This window comes from Xiphophorus maculatus, chromosome 5 (genome assembly GCF_002775205.1).
Source record: "Xiphophorus maculatus strain JP 163 A chromosome 5, X_maculatus-5.0-male, whole genome shotgun sequence".
Lineage (NCBI taxonomy): Eukaryota > Metazoa > Chordata > Actinopteri > Cyprinodontiformes > Poeciliidae > Xiphophorus > Xiphophorus maculatus.
Window position 1 is genome coordinate 13256514 of NC_036447.1, and position 25711 is coordinate 13282224.

Here is a 25711-nt window from a genome sequence, read left to right on the forward strand (position 1 = left end):
TCCACTGAGATAGTACGGAAATGTGAAACAAGTCTTTTCTGAAGATGCCTGATCAGACTTTGATCTGAATGTCAGGATGTTACATCAACAACTTGGATATTTTCCTACTCGTCTCCATCAGAGAAACAGCCACTCAAATCCCAGGACTCGATACGTGCATGGTAATAATCAAAGCTCTTCGGTTCAGTTGTCATCAGTTTGATTTGTTGTAGAAGACAATCAGAGTACAGCATCTCCCAAAAATACTCTGAGAAGTTTTTCACATTTTGTCATGTTACAACCACAAACTTTAATGTGTTTAATTAAGACTTTATGTGAAAGACAAACACAAAGAGGCACATCATTGCAAAGCAGAAAGAATGTCAGGACTAAAGTTTTGGAGAAGTTATAGGGTTATGAAACAACAGCCTAGAGTTTAATATCACTTAAAATATAATCCATATTGTGGACCCTCAAAGAAATGTCTGTCAATCTAAGTTGACCGGTGGGTCAAGAAGAGCATTACTCTTCCCATATTAACTTTGAAGGAGAGGCAGAAATTAAAACGTGAGGTGGGGGAATTTGTCTACAGAACAAATGTTTACTGTGCACTTTATATATTTACCGTTTATGGACTAAAAAATAGAAAAGCCATTGTTACAAAAGGTCATAAAAAATCCAGAAAAAGGCAACAAGGCATGTTGGAGACACAATAAACATGGGGAACAAAATTTATTTAATGTGCAAATTGGCCTACGAAAAAACCCCAACACTATTTCTAGTAGAAAAGTAATACTGCAAATCACCACAAACACAAGCAGTACCATCATAAAATGTGGTGGCAGCATCATACTGTAAGGATGATTTCCTTTATCAAGGACAGAAAGCTGGTCATTGATGGAAAGATGACTGGAGCTGCAAGAATAGCAATGCTGATGTAAAACAGGTTGCAGAATCTGGAGACCAGGGTGGAGGTTCCCACTTTTCAGATTTTTATTTCAAAATAATTGGAAAATCAAATATTCATTGTTGCCCTAATTCACAATTATACTCTGTATGTCAAGTTTTAAAAATTTTAAACTTGACTGCGGCTGTAGCTGGGCAAAGTGAGGAAATAAATTTAGAAATTCTTTCAGGTTTAGTTCTGTTATGCCTGTAAGTCTGACTAAAAGACAAAAAATTCAGAGCTTTTCTGGAACTTGTCTTTCTTTCAGGTACTTAAGTAAAAATGATAGAACAAACCAAAACCAGCAACCAACCAGTTGTGACACACGTCTCTACTGTTCCACCTTAAAAAAAAAAGATCTCCAAAGCACAAAAATGCACTGCTTTATTGCTGCCAAGAGGCAACTTTGCACACATTGAGCAATCTGCTCTGCTGTGGGTGACATTTCTGTGGGTTGTGGACAAAAAGCACAGGGGATGGTTGAAGTTAGGGATGGTATTGAGGAGATAAAGAAGAAGAGAGGGACAAGAAGGACACAGAGAAGAACAGACTAACCTCTCTCCACCTCATTGGTAGCAGCTGCAACCACAAAGAAAGATGACAGATAAAAAAAAAAAGGAAAAGCAAGACAGGAGAGAGAAGACAGCAAACAAACATCCAAAGACAGAGAGAGAACAGCGCCACAAAGGTTAGCAGTCAGAGATGATCAGCACATTGCAAAAGCAGACGAACATGTTGCAACAGACCAGAAATAAAAAAAAGACAGTTGCATAAGTTCTCACCAGAGGTTTTTATTACCTCATCATTTACATAGGTTTCAGAATATTTTGGAACTTTTATTGATCTTTTAAGAATATTCTTTATTGAGGTGGGCAGAATATACAATTTCACAGATTTTAAAATGCATTAACTGGGCAAAGAAGTTTGGATTGCTGTAAACTTTGTCTAAAACACGTAGATAAAACATGTAGGATAAAACATGTACATATTTCCTCACAAATATTTGTCTGAATGCTCCTGTGCAAAAAGCATGACTTGAACTGTCTAATAGCATAATCTGAGTTTTTCCACAAGTTTCAATCATTTAGCTGCTGTTTTGAAGTGGACATGAAGAAAGTCAGTCTAGTTCTCCTTCTTAATTATCCCATCCACTTAGTCATGCACTGGCAAAACAATACCTCAGCATAATACTACCACCACCATGCAGTAATTTTAGATGATGTGTTCACCTTGAAACATTTTTGTAGTTGAGTACATATTTTATATATGTATATACACTTTTGAAATGCATCAATAAAAGTCCAGAATTATAAGACATTGATGCCCTTGATGGTTATGCAGGAACTTCTTACTGGCAGGATATGCTGGTTTTAATATTTAACTTCTATGGGGGATTTACATGAGGTAGTACATGCAGTATATAATATTATATTACTTCATGAAGCAGATAATCTATTTAAAAAAACAAAAGCTTTTATAATTTAGAAAGTAAATTATAACTGTTATGACTGTTGCACAATCTGAAAATGTCTCCAGTGTTTTTGTGTTTGAGATCAATAACTAATTAGATGCACTTAAAAAAAATAAATAAATGGAGGTCCATTGAGGGAGGAAGCTCTTTGAAAGCAACGTGTTACCTGTGTATTCTGGTGAGCACATGCAGGTGTAGTTGTTGATTCCGTCCACGCAGGTGGAGTTGTTCTCACAGTCGTTATCCTCACAGTCATCAATGTTGATCTCACACGTGTCGCCTTCGAAGCCCTCCGGACACACACACCTGAAGTCACACATGAAGTCGTACAATCAATCATGAGTAAAAAGATACTTACACACACACACACGCACGCACGCACACACACACACACACACACACACACACACACACACACACACACACACACACACACACACACACACACACACACACACACACACACACACACACACACACACACACACACACACAACATACAGATAATAATACATTTGTGATTCATAATATACCAGTTGAATTATTTTCCACGAATGTCCAAAGTGACTAACAGATGTGTACCTGTACATTATTCATACAACTCATTTTTATCACATTATTACCATAAGATCTGATGTGTTTTACTGACCTTTCATAGTAAAGACAAACACAAAGTGGAAATTAACTATGAAATGAAAGGAAAACATTTTTCACAAAATGAAAATGTGGCATGCATCTGTGTTCAGTCCTATCAATTCCGACCAGCTTTAATGTAATACAACAACATTTACTCCAGAGATCTGTGTCACAAATGGTAGTGTCTCTCAGCTAAGTAACTACGTCTCAGTTTAGACACACACACACACACACACACACACGCCCACGCCCATGCCCACCCCCCGCACGCACACACAGAGTGCTATATTATGGGCTTAATCAGGAGCTCTTTATGCATTACATGCTCTGTTGGATGATATCTCATTATAGCCAGCGATAGCACTTCAGAACGAATATATTCAAATTACTATTAAAAGTAATCAAACAAAGATAGAAATGTTTAAGAGGAATTGACAAGAAGAGACAAAGAGGAGACAAAAAAAGAAATGATTTTATGGTTTGTCTAATTATCTTTGTTAATATCTATTTTGTTAGCTTGCCTCCTGATGGCACCTTATCACTTGATAATCAGATTTCTTCATTGGGCCTTAGTGAGCTTGAATTTTAAAGGTACTAAGAAATAACAGAAACAGTTAGTAGCTCCTGTTACTAGTGGAGTGACAATGACTGAGGATATAATTGTGTTTTATATACAATGAATATCCACATTTGTGTTCAGACACAAAACTATTATAGCAGTTTTTGTCTTTTTGTGTTAATGTACATGCTTTGAATTGCCTGTTAGTTTACTGCTGGTACACCTGAATTTTCCCACTAAGAGACAGTACAGTCTATTTCTATTCTATTCTATTCTATTCTATTCTATTCTATTCTATTCTATTCTATTCTATTCTATTCTATTCTATTCTATTCGAAAGCATTCAAATTTTCTTCCTCTCATGCATGAAATCCACTCCAAAATCAGCTACATTTGAAGTAATTTGTTAAATTGAATGAATTTTAACAATAATGTTAAGCGTTTTAAATAGTTGAACATCTGAATGTACTGACTAATTATACTACTGAACATCACCGTTGGACTTGTTTCAGTTTAGCTTATATTTAAGGGACATTAAATGTTTTATAATGTGTAAAATTGTCTGGAGCTGCTGTCATTTTGGCCATCACACTGTAGTGAATGACATTTTAAGTTTCAGTGAGTTTGGTTACATATAGTACAAATAAATACAGTAGAATAGAATAGATAATGACAGGCAAACGAAAACACACGCATACACACTAGAAACAAACAATCATATTAATATCAAAGAATGTAAAAAGAAATAGAAAACTAAAGTTGTGACAGAAATATGGAAATATGGACAAAACTTTGTGCTTTTAGGATCCCACAACCCATCAGTAAAGGAGAACTTTAACATTATTTAGTGCCATGCATGGGGACGAGAAACATCGTCAAAGTTATTTTAACTTTACTACAAAAGTAATGTTCTACAAGTTATACTGATGTTGTACCAATTCGTAAAAATACATGTACCTTTTCTGATCCTAACTTACCCTGGTAAATGCCTGCTCTGGGTCTGACTGACTGGTTCACTTAGCTTTGTGGAAAGGGGAAAGTTTTATGTCACACCACACTTTGTGAGACACCAGAGCATTATCAGGCAGCTGTGAGGATCAGTTAGTTCTGTACCAATAGACATATGAATAAAGTGATGAAACAGACTTTTGATTTGTTCTGTCTGCAATTCCACCTGATAAAAATGGGTGCCAGATTTTGATTTCCAATATTTCTACAGAGGTTTAGCTCCAAGACTTATTACAGGAAAGCAATCCTGTTAAAAATTTGCATTAATTTGATGAAGGATTTACATTTTTCTTTCATTACTTGTAATGTTTTAAAAATGCATCTTTATATAAAGCCTCCTAATGCTCTACTACTGCCAGCACTGAATTAATGGTGATTTCATGTTTGTTGCATGAGCAGTTACTCCATAATCCTCCATGTTATGTCCCATCTTAATCCTTACAAGGTCACGCTGATGCCTGTTTCCAGCACTCAGTGGGCGAGAGGCAGGTACACCTGGATCGGTCACCAGGCAATCACAGGGACACACAACCATGCACACACACAGTCAGACCTAAGGCCAATTTAGAGAGAATAATTAAACTAACACAAAATGTCTTTGGGCGGTTGGAGTGATAAAACTGGAAGACCCATGTTAGCATAGAGAGAACATGCGAGCTATGCAGATAGGCTCCTGTTGGGATTAAAATCCAGGGTCCTCTTGCCTCAAGGCAACAGTGCTACCAACTCAGCTCAACTTTAAAATTAAGTAGCTCCAGCAAAAAAATACTAAATGTGAAAAAATGTATTTTGAAAGTATCTCACCAAAAGTGGCTTCCATCTCCTTCCTTCAGATGGCAAGTTCCACTGTTCTGGCAGGGATTACTGATGCAGGCATGAATAGGCTCCTCACAGTTTTGTCCCTACAGACATGCACAATGATTCATTTGGTGGCTCCAATGAACATCAGACCTTCAAGTAAACAGGTATTGAATGTAAAGTGTTAAGAATACAATTTTATTATCTTATCTCTTCCAAAAACTATTTGTGCATGTATCGTTTACTTAATTAAAGACAAAAGGTTCTACTTCTGTGTAAGATACATTATAACTTCCAAAATGTGAGTACCTTAAATCCATAGGGGCAAGTGCAGCGGTAGTAGTGCACAGGATCACCGGAGCATGTGCCGTCATTTTTACAGGGGCTGGACAGACAGGGGTCACACTTGGCCTGGATACTCAAATCCACCGGGCCTGCGTGAGGCACCAATCCACACAAACAACACACACACACACACACACACACACAACAAACAAACATTTCAGACTTAGGCATGTGGAGTAGGTGGGAATATAGAAATTCACACACATTTTTATGGCCTTGCACAGACAAAATGAAGGTTTGTCATTCTTCCTTCTATGGATTTTTAATGTCGTTATGATTTCAGTAATGAACTTGGTGCAACAGATGCTGCTTAATGAATAGTTTTACAAATAAAGCATACGTTAATCAATTAAAGTGAAAAGAAAAATGCCTTTAAACCCAACATGGTAAAAAAAATATGATTTAGCTGCTAGAAGCAGATTTCTTGATAAAATCTCAACCTGAACTCCTACAAGCGAACCATTCCTTCATGGATGCTTGCTACAGCAGTCTGCATGTCTGGTTGTTGGTAGAATTCTGAATTCAATGATTTGAGGAGGTGAGCGAATCCTTTTCGCAATAAAGAGTAAAACAAAAAAAGCTGGTATTTTCTGTGCAGGACCATTTCTGAAACACGTGACACATATCTCGAACTCTAATGTCAGAATATCAACATTTAACAGCTAGAGGTTACAGTGGTTGGAACAACATCAGGGTTAAGAGGGAAACAAAGTGGTTCAATGTGGGTCGGGTTGTAAGACTGAGGAAAATGGGGCTGGACAATCTCAAACTCAGGAACCAGGGTTTGGAGGAAAAGTACTGGGGATTGGCTACTTTACCTGGCACTAGAAAACCACAAGGCCCAGGGACTTCTACAGTGCGCCAGTCAGATTAGGTCAAAAATAGGTTTCAGTTATGCATTCAAAGTTAATGTGAAATCTTTAGGTTGAAAGGTAAAGGTCAACACTCAGTAGTATCACTTTGGAGTAAAAAATAAATAAATAAATAAACTTAGCCAACAATCAAGCATAAACCTTATAAGCTATTTTAAGCATTTAAACTTTACACAAATGTTCTAGGATTAAAATTTTTGTGAATGCAAACTGAACAGCCAAACCTATGTGAAAAAAGAAATCACCTCCCAAACCTAAAAACTAATTTTAACACTGGTGGCAACAAATGCCAGCAATTTGTTTTTGTCACCTAAACAATGATATCATCAATTAATAATTGCTTTTGGTAGTTACACAGTTTTTCTTTGACTAATGTTACTTCTGAAGCTGCTACCCCCGCGACCCGACCCTGGATAAGCGGAAGAAAATGGATGGATGGATAATATTACAATTTTTGGTTTCTAAAATGTGGATATTTCAGTGATTAATGCTAAATAAAACCTGACTCAAAAACAGTCTAGATATTGATTAATATTGATTGATCTGATAATAATTTCAACATAGCACATGTATAGCTTCAGTTATTTTCAGCAAATTTATGTCTTATGGAAAAACTAATATTCATTTGACATAAATGTATACTGTTACATTGAACAAAACCTTTTATGCAGCGATACAATCAACTTCTTGCTTCTCAAATACATATATCTTATTAAACTGTGAAAACATATATTAAAACAGACATTTTTATGTTGATCTCTAACATGTTCAGTTTCAGATCTACACAGTTTTTTTGTTATTGAGCTTCAGCTTTTATTTGGCAGCTTGTAATTCACATCACGTTTCATGTAAACCTCCTGTCAGTTGCAGGTCGGTTCCCGGACACGACACAAAGCGGCTGTTTTAAGATTAATCATGTGTTTCTCTTTGTTTGTTTTCTACAAGGAAAGCGACAGTATGTGAAATGTGCATAGTGGTAGATTTGAGTTTATTCCTGCATCATGGTAGTGAGAAGATGAGCATTTACCTGTGCAGGTGAACTTCTTGGAAGGTGTGGTGAGGAGCAGTTTGTCTGTCATGTCACCGGGCCCAGCACAGCGGGCGATGCCGGGCTCCTTGTAGCCGCTCTTGACCCAGTCGGACAGCCACTGCAAGTGGCAGTCACAGTACAAAGGGTTGGCACCCAGAGCCCTGTGGCATGAGTGCAAGCAAGATTGAGAGCAATATTCATCACGTTTAATGTGTAATTAGTTAGATGGTTGCACAAGAGCTGCACACAGATTATCCTTCTGTTATAATCTCTAAAATTGCAATTTGTTTCCTTAAAACTGAAAACAATACTCATTCAAGATTATTGTCATTTTTTAAACCAACTACCACTATTATAATCCTCAAAAAGAAGCCATGAAAATGAGCTGACAGAACTGGAAAGTATTTGATGGTAAATTATCTTAGACCTAAAACTGTTAAAAAATAATAATAAGGGATTGTATAACTTTACTAGAACTTGAATTTTTAATCTTCAGCAATTGAGAGAAAAATGTCAGTATCAGTTTTTTTTCCAGTCATAGAACACTGAATAGTAACATTAATTAAATTACTGTTTGGGTTTTAAAGGGTGATGTGCTTATTTGTTATTACTGGAATCCGACTTTTCTATATTAACAAAACAGGAATAAATTAATTTGTTGCTGAGCTACTTTACATCTAAACTTGACCTCACAGAACAGTTTGCGTGAGGGCGTGTGTGTGTGTGTGTGTGTGTGTGTATGAAACTTACAGATGAGAAAGTGAAGACAGGTCTTTAAAGGCTCCCTCTGGAATCAGGGATATGTCGTTACCATGAAGAGATCTAAGATAGTGAGTGATTTAAGTTCAGAGAGGAAAAACGTCACAGAAATGTAGACACCCAGATGTTGAAAGCCTTTAATAAATATTTACCACTTGCCTGGTTCAACAGCATGTAACATGCAGATACTCACAGCAAACGCAAAGACTTGAGCCCATCGAACGCCCTCACTGGGATGCACCGCAGACGGTTGTAGCTCAGGATTCTTTACACATAAAAGTAAACAAAGAAGCTGTTCAGGATATGCTAAATTGCAGCAAGACTTTCAATGTTTATGCAGAAAGAGCTTGTTGGTTTCCTTTTTGGTTCTGATCCATCAATAAATTGACTCCACTAGACCCCTAAAGATGTTCTGTGCTATCTGAGACCAACAACATTAACCCACTGGAGCCCAGTCCAACTTTCAACTTTCTATCTGCAACAGCAACCTAATGAAAGAGAAAACAACTTTTACAATAAATCTTACTTTGTTGTAAATGCATTTTCAACTTCTTCAGGCAGATTTATAATAAATGGACTTATGTCAGTTTTATGTGAGGCTCTGATCCGTTGCATCCAAGCAAAGGTTAACAAGAAGTGCATTTTACTGCATCTCTGCTCAACATTTTCTAAGCTTTTAAGAACAACAAATATGCACACACACACACACACACTTTCATGCTGAATCCGCACACACTTGCACTCATATTGCAAAGGGACAGATGTGAAGCCAGACTCACAGTGTAAGCAGTTCGGACATGTTACTGAGGCTGTGGTTGGACAACGTGCTGATCTGGTTGTTACTCAAATCACTGAAAAGGAAACAACAGATGCATAAAACACACACACACACACACACACAGAGGCACACGTGCGAAAAGGAATCCACACAGCACAAAGATTGTAAACGGCAGATAATCTCTGTTTGTTTTCATTTGTTCTGACAGCTACACCCTCGTTGGGGCCAAACCAATGAGATTCAGCACAGAAATCTCACACAGCATCAGTCTGTTAGTGTTGGTCTTTAAAAGTGCAGGAAATATCAGCCAAATCACAGTCCCCCATCTATGTTTGTGATAGATAGTTTTGTGGATTAATGACTTTCTGTTTGCCGAGTTAATGTTAGTCAAACTTACATGAGCGTTAAGTGTTTGTAATTGGAGAGCTCCACTGGAACCTGAGTGAAGTGGTTTCCGTCCAAATATCTGTGCACACAAAGAAAGGAAGAAAAAAAAACACATGGAGGGGATTCTGATACAAAATTAGAGTAGATAAAGATAAATATGGAAAATTAAAAAGGAAGGTTAAAAGTGAAAAACCAAACAAGGATAAAATTACATGACAGCCACAAGGGAAATTCCTTACTTCCAACAGTGTGAACAGTCATTACAGTTACAGCCATAATAAACACTGAAATGTAATATTCCCACTGCAGCCTCACACCTTTTTTTTATTGCAGACACATAATGAAACATAAGTCAGGTTTTTCATCTGTCACCGTACGGCTACAGATACAGCTGTAATATTAAAATGTTGGTCAATATTTGGAGAGCAATGTTTCCCACAAAGTCATGTGTTAAATATTAAAAAATACTGCTAACTTTTGTTCCTATTTTTTTTTTTGAGCTAGTACAAACTTTTTTTTGGAGTAAATGAGTGGATTTACTTGAGATTCACAAATAAACTCATCTAAAGTCAAGGGAAGAGAGGTTTCATGGCTGTCTCCTATATATTGCAGCTAACCATGCAGCTTGAACAGGTTTTAAAACTCAAGTCGAGTTTATTTGTTTCAGCAACAAGGCAATTACCATGTTAGATTTGAGCATCATACCATCACCAATTATGGAACTCAGTGTTTCAGCTGTTTTGCAGTTTTCTGGAAGTTTGTTCCAGATTTGTGGTGCATAGAAGCTGAATGCTGCTTCTCCATGTTTGGTCCTGAGAGGTCTGGAAGGTTGACACAACAACAGGAGCAGCAGATCTCTAATGTATTTTGGTGGTAAGCAGTTCAGAGATTTATAAACTAACAAAGTCATTTTAGAATCTATTTTCTGAAAGTTTCAGTCTGGTTTTACAAATCAAGTGTCTTTGATTAACTGACCATTGTCAGAGTGTTCTCCTCTATAAAAGCAGGAGCTCTTGTAGTTTATTAGCATCGCACATGCAAAAGTGTATTATGTCAACAATTAAAGACATCAGCAAACATCTTAAAGAAACAATTGATGGTATCTATAAAGGTTATAAGTCCAATTGACGATGACCTCAAACTCAAGAGCCACAGCTTTAAAACGGGGGGTAGAAAAGAATCAGGGTGATGCAATGGCTCAGTCAAAGTCTGGTTTCACTCAGGTTTCAGTCAACCTGATATGAAGCAATGATCTAAAGAAGGGAGGGCCAAATGTTCGTCACAATGAGAGACTGATAAGGTCATGCAGAAAACAAAAACTTCTACAAAGTATTAAGTCATGATTTCCCCATGGCTACACTGGCAATCATGACTGCATGTTCGGTTGCTCCTCTGCAATTCAGTGTGTTTTTTCTGTTTATCGTTTCATGTGGAGCTTCAATCAGTTGCTCCCTTGGAAGAAAACTATGAAAACATTACTAGAGGATTCAGGACGGATCACAAAAAATTGAAAAAAAAAAACTCAAGCGAGGAGCTACTTTGGTCTAATCTTTTATCTAATATTATCAAATGGATAATGTTTGTTCAATGATTGGGTAATGGTCATTAAAATATAATATTGGATAAGAATCAATTTATATATTTTTCTTTTTCACTGTATTCACTTTCAGATTGATTGTGGTAAATAATCTATTACTTGTTATGTCTTTTCTTGCACCTTGTTTTCTGGGGCCAAATGAATTTTACATAAAAATTAAAATGAATATAGATTTTTGATAAAGGTTTCAACATTTAACATTCTCATATTTCCAGACACCTAGAGATTGACAACAGCCCCCCTGTGACCCTATGAGTGAGGACAGACAGTCGATGGATGGATATTTTCCAATAGTTGTACTGCTATTACTATTTTCATTGTGCAATGTTTTGTAACTCACAGTTCAGTGGTCTCTTTTGGGAGGCCTTTGGGCAGCGTGGTGAGGCCTTTGTTGCTGCAGCGCACCACAGTGTCCAGGCAGGAACACTCAGCTGGACACCTCAGAACAGGAGAGCAGCTGTTCTCATTGTTTCCTGTTGTATTCAATGAGGAACGTTAGAAAAGAGATGGCAGAAACAGTGATAATGAAGAAGAAGTCGCTCCACCTCACCATCTTCACAGGCAAAGTCCTGAACAGCCACATCCTGGATGGGAATCTCCTTCAGGAAATAAGGGTTTTGGCAGCGAGGATTCCCAGTCACGATGCGTTTCCTTCTCAGCCAATCGCCGAGCCAGGCCAGGTGGCAGTTACAGTTGAAGGGATTGGCCAAAAGGTTCCTGGAAAATAAAAAAAGTTAGTACCATATGAACAGATGCCACCGAGCAGAAGGCTGAGAGAGTCACGCTGCCATGTATACCCACAGTGTGGAGAGAGAGTGCAGTGTGTCGAAGGCGCCGGGGTTCATGGAGGTGATCTGGTTGTCGTAGAGAGAAAGCAGTCTGACAGAACTCAACCCCACGAAGCTGCTGTTACTCACACAGCTGATCTTGTTGCTTCTCAGCATACTGTTCACACAAATACAGTCATATTAATACATTTAGTGCAAAATAAAAACAGACTACACATTTGGACAGAGAATATCGGTGTGTGGAAGCTTATGAATATCAGTTGGACTCGATTGTGAAAGTATATACAACCCATGAATGTTCTGATATTTTTTCCCGTACTGAAACAACAACAAACGTCAATGTACTTTATTTACATTTTATGTGATACATCAAGGATCTGCAGCTATTGTTTGGATATAACAACAAACTCAAGTTTTCAGTTTATTATTCTTACAATATTTACGTTGAATTTTCACAAAGAATGACACTAAAAGTGATAGTAATATGCTTAATGATAGATATTTAATGTTAATGTTAAAAATTACAACAAATTTCTTGTTAGAAGATATTTATCTACAATTATAAGTTCTCTTTTTTCAAAAAACTGCAACATTTGAGGCCTTAAACGAGTTTTATGTGGCTGGACTGAGAGTAAAAGTGGCTCTTTAGGCTGTAAATGTTGTAGGCCCCTATGATAGACCAACACAACTTCCCCACACCATGATGCTGCTTCTGCCATGTCTTACTAAAGGGACGACTTGCTTAGGGTGATGTGCAATATACATTTTCATATACATATAATGTTTTACTGGTACACAAAAACGTTTAACTTAATTAGTTGACCAGCACACTTTTTTTTACATTTCTGCTTGTTGCAAACAGAAATAGTGCTTCTTATGGTCTTCTATTAAAAGTGGGTTACTTCCTGCCACTCATCCATTATGTCCAGATTGCTAAACTTTACAAGTAATAGTCCTGTTAGTCTGCTGCCTTAGATGCAGCTACTCCAAGAGTTACAATGGGTCCCTTGGCTGCTTCTCTGATTAATGGTCATTTTTTGGTAGGTTTGCAGCTATGCCATACTTTTTCCATTTCTGGATGAATGATTGCAAAGGGCTCAGTGATATAGTTTTACAAGCTAACCCTGCTTTGAGCTTCTCCTGTTCTGTCTGCTGTGTCCCTTGGTTTCCATTATCACTAATGTTCACTAATAAACCATCACAGAACAATTAGACTAATGCTGAGGTTACATCACACACAGCAGGATGCTATTTAATAATTAGGGAACTTTGAAATACAATTAAAGGGACTGGATTTAATTTTTGGGTATTTGAGTTAAGGAGGATGAATTTAAGAGCAAACCATGTGTGATTTTTCTTCCACTTCAGAACTGAGCAGTATTTTGTGTTGGCCTATCACAAGAAAAATCCAATAAAACACCACTGTTGTTGTCCTCTTAGACAATATATTAGTATGTGTGTGTGTTTGCTCACAGTGTGCGGAGGCCACCGAGTCCCTTCAGCATGCGGTGGTGTATGTTCTCCAGTCTGTTGGAGGTCAGAATCAGCTCGTTGACCCCTAAAGCTCCTTCAAAAGTCCCCTCCTCAATGTCGCTGATACGATTATTACTCAGATTACTGCAGGGGGCAGTAGAAATGAGAGATTATGGTGAAGCAGCATGAATGTAGAGGGAAGAAAATACTATGTTTTTATAGTTATAGTTCTTTTTTCTGTTTGACTGGAACATGACTTTATGACATCAATTTCTGACTCACATCTTCCTTAGCTGAGGCAACTTCTTGAAGATCCCCGTTGCCTCGAGTACCGTGAACTCATTGTTGTTCAGACGCCTAGAAACACATGAGGTGAAAGGAGAATCCAAAATAATGAGTAAAAGCCAAGTAAGAGGGGATGGAGGCTGACAAGAGGTTTCTTTTTATTAATCACACTGAAGTCGAGAAACAAAGGGTGACTCACAGCTCAGTGGTGTACTGAGGAATGTGATCGGGGATTTTGGTCAGTTTCTGGTTGGAGCAGTCGACCGTCGTGCCCTCACAGCGGCATTTCTCAGGGCAGGCCAGGTCGGCGAAGCAGTCACCTCCAAGCTTGCTGCGGTAATCCTCATTACCTGATCACAATCACAGCCAAGATGTTAAAATCTCCTAATATTTTATTAATTCTTTATTTAATCCGTTGAGATCTAGATCTCATTTTCAAGAGGGACCTGAAACAAACTTCACTCCCCGTCAGGGAATCGAATCCCGGTCTCCCGCGTGACAGGCGGGGATACTCACCACTATACTAACGAGGAGATTAATAAGAACACCATAACTGTGTGGGAAGCAAAGCCTGACATGGTTCCCGTCAAAGAACTCTGTGCATATCCAAGGTTCAGGGTGTGGTTCAAAAGGAAGAATTTTGAAACGTTACAGAAAGAGCTGCTTTTGCTATAAACTAAATATGTCAAAAAATGAGAAAAAATGTGATCACATGCAACATCTTGCATCTGTAAATGCTGAAAATGCATGTATATCACCTAAAATAATGGAAATATGTTGCACAAATAAGGATACTCAGTCTATAAAAATAAGGACAGACACACACATGCACCCACAACAGAACAAAGAGTTTGGAGCTTTTCTGTTCTGTCAGGCCAAAATCTGACTATTAGGGTAAGAAACCACAGTCCACACCAAACATCATCAAAAATGAGATCACAGAGGAAGGATGTTCATACATTATCCAGAACGTAGTTTCCCCACACCCCACAAAAAACACCACATGCACAAACACACAGGCGGGCAGAGACAGGAGTTTGGTTTCTCTTGCGTCTCGGCCATGCTGCAGGGATTTGCAGCGCCGTTCCATGGTGCTTGACAGAACCATGTTCCCCTTTAGGAACCTGGCAGCCACATGGTTAGATCAAGCACAAAGGAACAACCTGCCGACTGACTGCTCCTCCACTGGAACACAGGGGTTGGAGGGACAGAGGCAGTGGAAGGAGCAGATTAGCAGGACAGAGGGTCAGACAGGAAAGAAAAGGGGATTTTCTAAACGGATTCCCAAAACTTTCAAATACAGGGAGGAGGAACGGAGATGGATGAGGTAGGACTTGAAAAAGTGGACAGGGCCTTGCAAAAGTATAAATACCTGTTGTTACACACTGTTGTGATTTTTACAATAAGAAATCTAAAAAGAGGGCTGCACAGTGGCGCGGTTGGTAGCACTGTTGCCATGCAGCAAGAAGGTCCTGGGTTCGATTCCCGGCTCTGGGTTTTTCTGCATGGAGTTTGCATGTTCTCCCTGTGCATGCTGGGGTTCTCTCCGGGTACTCCGGCTTCCTCCCACAGTCCAAAAACATGACTGTTAGGTTAATTGGTTAATCTCTCTAAATTCTCCCAAGGTGTGAATCCAACTACATTCAAATGTAACCAAAAGAGTAAACAGAGGGGAAATCTGGTCTGCACTGTGTGATTTAACATCAGTTAATGAAGCTGTTTGTTGAAGGTCTCCAAGGTTTGTTAGAGAACAAACAGCATCATGAGGACCAAGAAACAAAGAAGACAGGTCAGGGAGAAAGCGATGAAGCTTTACATAGAATAAGATGATAAAAAAAATTTCCAAGATTTGAGCATATCACATAGCACTGCTCAGTCCATCAGCTGAGAAAGGAAAGACCACAAATCTACCAAGACATGGCCGTCTACATCAACTGACAGGGCAGGAGAGAAGAGCATTAATCAGAGAAGCAGCCAAGACGGGCACACAAACTCTGGAGGAGCGCTGCAGAAATCTGGACTTTAGAGTGGCAACAAGAAAGAACTTTGTCCAAAGAAAGCCACTGGAAGTCCTGCTAGCGGTTTGCATCATATACAAGACAGCACAAACATCGAATTGATGCGAACAAATTTTTACTGTTTGGCCTGTGTGAAAAATCCAATGACTTGGAGATGAACTAGCTTTATCGTGAACACTATGGTGACACATAGTGACGTCGTTATGCTCTGGGAATAGTTTTCTCAGCAGGGACAGGGAAAGTTTTTTTAGAGTTAGTAAAGAGATGGATGGAGCTAAATACACAGCAATGCTGGAAAAAAAAAACAACAAAAAAACAATTATAGGCTTCAAAAGTTTTGTGACTGGGGCAAAGGTTCGCCTTCTAGAAGTACTGATGACCAGGACACTGACCCTTGAGAGCGGGGTCCCCAGATTTAGTTTAATGAGCATCCATGTATTAGCAAGGCTCAGTCAAAGCCCAGAACTAAATCCAAAAAAAAAAAAAATCTGTAGCAAAACCTAAAAAATTATGTTTGCAGATGCTTTTCATCTGTTTGTACTGAACTTAATCTATTTTGATGGAAATAAATGACTGAAGTTTCTTGGAGCTGTGATTGTGCAAAGTGTTTCTACAAAGTCTTGACCTTAGGGGTCTGGATTTATATTCATGCTCCACTTTTCAAAGTTTCTTCTGTAAAAACAAAACCAACAACTGCAAGCCATTGCTCTTTTTTTTAAACCACTTCACACTTCTCTCTCTTGGACTGTTAAACGGATTCCAATAAAATTTATGAAAGTTTGTTTGCACAACAAACATTCATGTATTTTATTTTATAAACTACAAAATGTGAGAACATTTGCTGATTATTCATGCTTTTGCAAGGCACTGTACTTGGGAGAGAAACCAGAGTAAAGGGCAGCAGAGTGAGGGATAAACTAAAGAAAATGGAAAAGAGTAAAATAAGGACAGCTACGCAAGACGATAGCACAGAAGTAGGAAATAAGACAAAAAGGAAAAGGAAGCAAAAAAGACAGAAGAGTAGAAATCTTTATAATAAAATACACTAAAAAGACAAAAATAATGGGAGAAAAATTAAGTTAATATATTAATTTGTAGCAGAAATATCCAAATGAAAAACTAAAACAGAGGAAGAGAGATTATTAAAAACAAAGGAAAGTGATCTTAAAAGAAAAGCAGAGAGGGTGTTAGAATAAAACATCTACAGGCGTCTACATTTCAAGAACAATAGGAACAGGAACAAAGCAGCTAATAAAGAGTGGGAGGAGAGTTACAGCAGCAGTACAAGAGAACCCTGACTTCTGGGTACAACACACACTCATTGATACCGTCTCACAAAAACAGACACAAGAAAAATACATGAATGTGTCAACATGTAGACATGGAAATATAATCTCATTTTTATCCCTGGTAATCAGACAGGAGGAGTCACAGAAAGGTCAAAGGTTGCAGGTTAGCTCTGGGAGAAGAGGTGAGGGATTTGGAGAGCCGTGTGTATTTTTGTGTGCGTTTCTTACTTACAGCTGACATGGTGTACTCCTGAGTGTGTTAGAAAGGCAGTAGGAAAAAGAAGAAGGGATTTGACTCATTTGTTATATCGGAGGAGTAAGAGAAGTGATGGAAAATGGTGTAGAGGGAAAAATAACATCTGGGTTTTGTGCCGGTTCTGTCTCTCAGGCAGAAGTTCATTTAAAGCAATGAGCTGTGAGTGGTGACAGTCATGCAGGCTGCACACATCTCTCCTGATTTTCTTGAAGCCAAACAGGTTTAAGCCCTTTTCCTGTGAGAAAGTGACATTGAAAGTACACATAACCTCAAGAAGGAGCCAACATTAAACTTCCACCGCTCTGAGTGCAGAGCACCTGTAAGTCATGAACATATTGCAAATTAAACTCTGGGATATTAGATGCATTGATCTGAGCTGCAATATCAAGGTTACACCAGAGAACAGAGCATGTTTATGCAACTTTACACTCTCACATGTTGTTAAATTATTCAGTGTTGCCCCCTATGTGGTATCTGTGCTTTGAAACCTCTGTCCTCCTGGTGAGCTTTGGCGTTAATGACTGCAGTAAAAATATGCGCGCGCACACACACACACACACACACACACACACACACACACACACACACCCCGACTGTCTTAAGCCACACACACCCTGATGCTTCAGTGTGCGGCTGTGGTAATGACCGCCTTTAGCCTTGCTACTGATCTCATATGCAAGTCAAATTTGCATATTTCCCAAAACCCCTCTGAGCATGGTGACTGCGTGACCTTTTGATGTTCTGCAGTGAGAGAAACATACACATGCTCACAGACACACTCAAATACATCGGTTGTCGTTAGACTTGCAAAACACAAAAACAAAAGAGAGAAAGTTTACAGCCCTTTTTAAAAGTATTGATCACTCCGTTAGCTTATTATTATTATTTTTTTAACATTTTGTCATGTTACAAACACAACCTTCAAAGTATTTTATCAGGACTTTCTGCGACAGAGAAACATAAAATAACACGTAACTGAAAAGTGGGAAGAAAATATAATCTTTCACACATGAGACCCTGAAAAGTGAGGTGTGTTTTTGTCTTCAGAACCCTGACCATGTATGCAGTTAAAGTCCCTTGGGGTAAATCTCTAACAGTTTTGCACATCTAGAGATTTTATTATTATTATTTACAAAATAGTTGAGTTGAATGAGTTTTGTACTTTGACTTGGCCATTTCTGTACTGAAACATGGTCTGATTTAAATCCCTTACATTGTAGTTCTTGCTTTATTTTTAGGGTTGCTGTCCTGGACACAAGGGGAACGTCCACCACCGTCTCAAGTCTTTTGTTGACTCTAAAGGCCTTCCTTTATCATATAGCGAACATTACCCATCTTCTGTTTTGTTTCCCCAAACATTTAATTCTGGGCTCTAGGGACCAAAGTAGCTTCTTCCACATCTTTGCTGTGTCCCCTAAATGGCTCATGGCAAACTGTATATAGGACTTATGATGCTCTCCAGAACAATGCACAGTTGTTTTAATTGCCCAGCTGTGCATACAGGGACTAACTATGCTTACTAATTAGAAGGGGGTCTGAAGGTAGTTGGTTTGACTGGACTTTATTTAGGGGTATCGTATTACAAAATGACTGAAAATGCATGCCACCCTTTTCATTTTACAAGTTTGTGGTTGTAATATGACAAGATATGAAAAGGTTTAGGGGTGAAAATATGTTTGCCAAGAACTGTATATGCTCAGAATACAAAGAAACTTCGAAATGCAAACTTTAACAGGCCATCAAACAGTTAACTAATTGCCCCTCTGTCGAGGTTATGGTTACAAACATAAAGCCGGTGCAAGTATCAGAGTGTGACTATCCTGTGTGTGGTTAGACACGGTGCTTTATAGGTAAACTTCATAATGACAAGTCGAAGAGAGGATCTGGCTTTAAACGGTGTCAATCAAGGCAAACTGCACGGGGTGAATGTGTCATGAAAAAAAGTGCAAACCACACGCACACATGCTCGATGTACAATACCTGGGATGAAATACTGCTCTCTAGCTAATGGAAAGACAGAGAGCGGGGAGATAAAAATCAGCAAAAGAGTAAAAAGTCAGAGTAGAATAGAAAGCTCATGGTGTATAGTCGTCTCTATGTGAATGTAGAAGTACTGAGAAGAGCCCAGAAATGCTTAGGTCAGGGAATTTCTGGTTAGTAGAGAGAGGCTGAGGGAAAAAACCAGCAGGAATACACAGAATGAAAACAGAGGGGAGGACTGCTGGTTTTCTTTTCTTTTTTTTCTTCTTTTTTTTAATGTGTGGGTGTCTTGGCGTCCATCTCTGGTTTGTCAGAAAGAAATAGCCTCAGGACACGTCACTTGCTTTTATGAGCATTAGCCTTGTGCTGTGCCAGTGATTTGTACCTGAGCAGCGGAACTTCTTGCTCTTGATTTGGCCGATCCGCTTGTTGGCGAGCCGCCGAGGGCTGGTGCAGCGGGCGCCACTCGTCTCAATGGGATTGTCCTGCAGGTAGTCAGCCAGCCACTTCAGATGGCAGTCACAGATAAATGGGTTTTGAGCTAAATGACTGATTCACCACACAGACAGACATGGAAACACAAAACATACAGAAATACAGAAATAAGATGTTGAAGCAATGTACAAACATATATATGCATGCAGTCCACATTTTCTTTAATGATTTACTGAGCAAAGAGCAACAAGCACAAAAGGAAGTTAGAGTATGGTAAGACTTCTGGTACTTTCAGGTGGGGGTGGTGTGAAGTAGCTACAAGTAATTATTGTACAACTAACTGCAAAAGACAGGTGTTACTGAGAGAACGAGACATTCAGAAATAGTACAAATCTTAAAATTTTGACATATTCAGACTCAACCTTTGAGTCTTTCACAGCCTTTTAAAGCATAAAATACAAACATTCACTATGAATTTATTGCAGATATGTGAACAGTGGGCTCACTGTAGACTGGAAGGTGGGACACGAAGAATGAATGTAAGTAGAAAACAACAAAAAAGGTGTGAAAGAAGATAAAAAAGGACGCAATAAAGGAATTGAATCAGGACACAAAGAAGGAAGAAGGGACTTGTCGAAAAAGGGTAGAACAGAAGGAATGAAAGAAGGAAGAATACAAGATCTAAAAAGTGACAGGTGAAGTGAGCTCCACATAGCCCTAACTCAGACAAAATACATTTACATCTTTCATTTTGTTTTCGCAATACAAAATGGTAAAATCAGTTTATACTTGGATTTTTTAATGTAAGTTTCTGCTTAGTGTTATCCCAGAAGAGGTTTTGTTTAACTAAAGTGGCTGATGAGTTTTAAAAGTTTTTATCCCAACAACATGCAGTTTGCCGTTATATTTAAAACTTTTACAACCAAACTGAGCATGTGTAGCTTACATAGATAGGTAAATGACACAGACCAAAGTGACAGATACAAGAGAGTGACAAAAACTACAACCATAAACTGTCTGCTACTTCAGCACCATGGACAGTGAATCTATCAAAGATTAGTTTGGAAAGCTTCGTTTACTGTTCCTCATTTAGAAAACTACACGATGAATTAACTCAGGTTTTTCTTGTTTGACATAAAAGAAAATATGATCTGAAACTTTTAATTGTCACAAAATTAACAACAAAGAAATCTTTATGGGGACAAATATGCTTTCATAACACTGGATGTATGTGCTTTGTGACAGTACATACAGTGTTTGTATTGCTCTTAGTGAGGAGAACGTCCCCTTTGCAATGGTCTGGAGCTTGTTGTCATACAGAGAGAGCAGATTGAGGTTGTGAAGGTCCTGAAATGCGTCAACCCGCAGACATGCTATCTTGTTAGCATTTAGCAACCTGAAACAAAGAAGGGACAAAATGATGGAGAAAAAAAAAGTAGGAAAGAATCTCGTTATCGTTCCAGCTCAAATCTTTCAGATCCCGCGGGTCACTAATGACGGCTTTTAGTCAAGATGTCTCTTCTCAGGTAATGCTTGAGGTAAGCACTTTTTAGCTGAATATCAATGAGATGCAGATGTGGCCATAAAGATCAACCAAACAGTGCGTGGGTGTGTGTGCGTTTGTGCGAGTACTCACAATAGCTGCAGTGAGAACAGTCCTTCGAAGAGTCCCTTGGAAATCTCAGTGATTTTGTTCCCATAGAGGACCCTGCAGAAAACAAACACACCATTTTTATTAGATTATAATATCCTTAAGAGTAAACGCTAGAGAAAGTGTTTACTTTTATAAAGCAGGGTTTTATTTTCCTCATGATTAATGAATACATCCTGAGCAAGCAATTCAGAATCAATCAATCAATCAATCAATCAATCAATCTATCTATCTATCTATCTATCTATCTATCTATCTATCTATCTATCTATCTATCTATCTATCTATCTATCTATCTATCTATCTATCTATCTATCTATCTATCTATCTATCTATCTATCTATCTATCTATCTATCTATCTATCTATCTATCTATCTATCTATCTATCTATCTATCTATCTATCTATCTATCTATCTATCTATCTATCTATCTAATGTTGAATTAATACTTTTACATAAAGATATCAATCTACAAACACCTGCAAACAGTTTTGCAGTTTAAACAAAACTCTGGAGCTTTAACAGCAATAAATTAGTAAAATCAATAAAGCAGTGTGAGAAAACACTGAACCTGTGCCAACACTTCCAACTCAAGAGAATCACATGTTGTCATCTCGCTTCCTGTGTACGACTGTGTGAATAATCATAACTTCCAGTTTGGCTTCAGGTACAGTGAAAGGTATTAAACCAGATTAGCTTAAAACCACGACAGTGGAAACTCCAACAAGTCAGGGCTGCTACTGCTACAGCAATAACCCACAAGCTACCAGACATCTGTACGCTGAGGTAGGCGGTGTTGGTTGGCAGTCTGAACACACGTGCTACAGGTGAGCCATGTTTCATTGAGCTAAGTGGATTTTCCTGAGAGGCCTGCTTCAGTAATGTCTCAGACACATTAGTGTGTACTTTCTGTTCACACACCCTCACACACGCCCACACACACACAGACACAATTTATAAATCATTCGCATCCTCTCCACCCACCTACTAATACACAACAAATGCTCAGAGCTTTAATATGTATTATGTCAGTATGAATAGGTGTGCCCCAGTCTGTTTCTGGTGAATGTGATGAGTCGGTAGGAGCTTTAATTCAGGTGTTAAGCTTTAATAAATTATTGACTTTGGCCAGTTTTCACTTTAATGTAACTGGTAACACTTTATTTGACGGGTTGTGAATAAGACTGTTATGACACCGTCATGAACATGACATAACACCTGTCATGAACATGACATAACACCTGTCATGAACATGAGAAAGTTTTCACAAATATTTATGACTCTTGTCATAAAGTGTCATTTGGTAAATCATGACACTTTTAATACAAAGTTGACATTATTCAAAATGTCTTCGTTATGACAACTTGACATTAACCAAGAAATCATGATCTGATATAAATTTGTTATAAAAGTATTACTGGTTAAACTTTAGCTTTAATAACATAAAGCTACATAATTTTTAAAGTTGTATGGAATACTTCCTTACACCAACAATATAATATTGATAAAAAACCCTGAAAAACTAGAACAACTATTAAAAGTAATGTATGTAACTGAGACTCTTTAAACATCCTGATTTTATCTATTTTATGAAAATAACTAAGAAATAAGTGCATATATTCTTTTGGATTTCATATATTTGTTATCTTTTTTGTTCAAATGCAATTTTTCTTCCTTATTTTATGGTGACCAATGTCATGCAAACATGCCTTTGAGACTTAACTTTTGATACAGTTTTTTACTCAGAGCTTTAGAGTACTTACAAAGAGTTAAGGGATCGCAGACCCTGGAAGGCGTCTGAAGCCAATTCTGAGATCTGGTTGTTGCTTAAATCTCTGCAAAAAAAAAAAAAAAAGATGAATAAATAAAAACATAAACAAGAAAATTAAAATCATAATCAGTAGAAGCATAGAATGAGAAAAGATCAAGGATGTGGCAGCGACATAAAGTTTTTGTTTATGCTGGACGAGGTGCAGCATAAGCGGCTCTTTTGATCTACTCACATTCTGCGTAGCTTCTTATAAGGAGAAAAGGCCCCAGCTGGGATCACCTTGATGGCGTTCTGCTCCAGTCGTCTGGAACCAAACACACACAGACCATTGAGAAGAGACATTAACATTCCCCTATCACACACTTATCTATGCCATATTGCAGGCTGCTGCTCACTCCCAGGGGCTCTGCTTGAGGGGAACTTTTCCAGATAAGGCGCTTTGATGACTGCAGAGTCGCGGTCTGTCACATGTCTCTGATCTTTTGCCCTCTTTAACATATTCGCAGTGAGACGGGCATCCAAACACACAAGCGGACACACACATTTGACTATCTGGTCTGTGTTTTATCAAGTGCCAGTCGGACTGTCCATCAGTCGGTTCTAAACAAGCCAAAGTGTGAACGAAAGGACGGAACAGAATGAAACTAAAAAAAAAAAAACAGGGCATTTGACTGTGAATCTCTCCCCTGAAGGCAACATTGATTTCTGTGGAGAATAATTACTTAATATTAGTTAAACTCTCCTGCTCTGAATTTCCAGATCTTAATGATTTTGTTCATTAGTACAGCTTTAAATATCTGATTTCACTCTATGACAGTTAGAACTACTTTAATTACTTCAACCTACCCAGACAATTGCAAGAGTGAACTTTAAAACAAAATTTCTTTTTGCTACTTAGTTAAGATATTCACCCTCTCTTATTCTAAGACAAGGTAGTAATATAGCTAGTCTGGGAGCTCAGATTAATCTTTTTCCTGCTTCTTTCTTCCCTCTTGCTGTTTCCTTAAGCAGGAATGCACTGCATGACCAGGCTTTCTCATTTCACAGATGTGTGCTTTTATTCCCCCCACAAAGACAAACAGCGGCAGCGAAACAAAAAGGTGGTAGAACTAAAAGAAGGGATATTGAGAGACGAACAATGAAAGAGCAGGAGAAATATCACTGCACCTAGTGTGTCTGAATGAGTGCAGTGTGTGTGGAGTGCAGCAGATGTGTGTGCACTTTTATCTGCATGTCTTACATCTCAGTAATGGTTTCAGGCAGGTTGGTGGGTATTTCTGTCAGACCCTTTCCTCTGCAGTCCACAATGTTGTTACTGCAGGTGCAGGACTCTGGGCACTGTAACACACTGCAGGAGGAAGATGATGACGACTGATGACCTACACAGAGACAAGGAGGCACCATTATCCGTGGATAGAAGGTTATTATGTTTCATGTAAGTCCCAAAAGGGAAAAAAGATGCAGACGAATAAGGAGTACAGAGAGGAAAAATTGCCGCAAGTCCCAAAAAGTAAGCGAACCGAAATGTGACCTTGTCTTTTTGTGATGTTATTTTTAATCACACCTTTCAAGCAAGGCCATGCCAAGCAGGAGGAAGACTTACCTTCTTCTGCATCTTGACAAGCATGAGCAAAAAAAAAAAAGAAAAAAAAAGAAGGGTAAAACGAAGCAAACAAGAACCAAAAGGTTTTCCAGTGTAAAAGAGCAAAACAAGGAAGAAGTCAAAGAGGCGGACACCAAAACGGTAAGGTCAACCTACCTGTGCACACAAACTCCTTCTTTTGCACCTCAGCCACGTTGTGCCCCCGCAAGTGAGGAGGGGCCATGCACTGTGTGTACAAGCCCAGGCGGGGGCGCTGTCGTAGCCACTCGGACAACCAGGCTACATGACAGTCGCACTGCAAGTTGTTGGAGTGAAGACGGCTGGGAAGAGGTGAGGAAGAGAGGAGAGCAGCGAAGAGAAGGGGAGGGGACAGATGATCACAGGAGGATGGAGAGAGGAGAAATAAAAGGTGTGACGGGGTACAAAAAAATATAAAAAAGTATAAATGTGCACAGATGAGAGGAATCTCTTCCTTCAAATCGTAAGCTGGGTACTTACAAAGTCCTGAGCTTCGGCATGTGGTTGAAACTGGCCACAGACAGCCGGCTGATGTTGTTATTGTTCAGAGTGCTAAAGTGACGAGGAGAAAACACAACATACTTATTCATGCACATGAAATCTAGAACGCAGTGAAATGGCAAAATCCTCACAACAAAACACATTTTCATATAAATCTTTTTTCAAGTCCGTTGTTTAGGAGGCAGTTCAGGAACTCTTCAGAGCCTATACCACTTTCACCTCTGCAAAACAATAATTTTACTTTATGAATTTAATTTGCAAAAATTAAGTAATACAAGTCAAACATAGATAAGTGGACATTATGTATTAACTCATGTCTTATTTCTTCATCTGCTGCTTTCAAACAACTGGAATTTAATGCAGTCATTCAAAATGGTCTTGACCCTGTAGCTCCCCAGGCTTTCTGGATGTCTGCCAAAGTTTTTCTTTAAACAAAGACTGCTTTTTCACTCAATTTCACCCTCTGTGTGACAGATA

At 38.5% G+C, this 25711-nt stretch overlaps 1 protein-coding gene across 12 annotated transcripts in view; it reads right to left on the reverse strand.

Moving 5' to 3' along the window:
• slit2 (slit guidance ligand 2) overlaps positions 1-25711 on the reverse strand; it is a 104741-nt gene that overhangs the window by 8024 nt on the left and 71006 nt on the right. For 2 of the 12 annotated variants that reach the window (XM_023333800.1, XM_023333812.1), the window contains exons 7-32: positions 25214-25285; positions 24872-25035; positions 24716-24727; positions 24353-24491; positions 23345-23416; positions 23105-23176; positions 21326-21397; positions 20942-21085; positions 19640-19803; positions 19255-19278; positions 17251-17268; positions 13911-14061; positions 13709-13783; positions 13427-13570; positions 11967-12110; positions 11716-11882; positions 11506-11638; positions 9579-9647; positions 9183-9254; positions 8597-8668; positions 8395-8466; positions 7642-7805; positions 5707-5831; positions 5404-5501; positions 2563-2702; positions 1481-1504 (exon numbers count right to left, since the gene is read on the reverse strand). In XM_023333800.1, coding sequence (XP_023189568.1) covers positions 1481-1504; positions 2563-2702; positions 5404-5501; positions 5707-5831; positions 7642-7805; positions 8395-8466; positions 8597-8668; positions 9183-9254; positions 9579-9647; positions 11506-11638; positions 11716-11882; positions 11967-12110; positions 13427-13570; positions 13709-13783; positions 13911-14061; positions 17251-17268; positions 19255-19278; positions 19640-19803; positions 20942-21085; positions 21326-21397; positions 23105-23176; positions 23345-23416; positions 24353-24491; positions 24716-24727; positions 24872-25035; positions 25214-25285 — 2603 coding nt within the window. The remainder of the gene's footprint in view (positions 1-1480; positions 1505-2562; positions 2703-5403; positions 5502-5706; positions 5832-7641; positions 7806-8394; positions 8467-8596; positions 8669-9182; positions 9255-9578; positions 9648-11505; positions 11639-11715; positions 11883-11966; positions 12111-13426; positions 13571-13708; positions 13784-13910; positions 14062-17250; positions 17269-19254; positions 19279-19639; positions 19804-20941; positions 21086-21325; positions 21398-23104; positions 23177-23344; positions 23417-24352; positions 24492-24715; positions 24728-24871; positions 25036-25213; positions 25286-25711) is intronic. The other 10 variants (XM_023333801.1, XM_023333802.1, XM_023333810.1 and 7 more) reach the window with 10 other exon arrangements.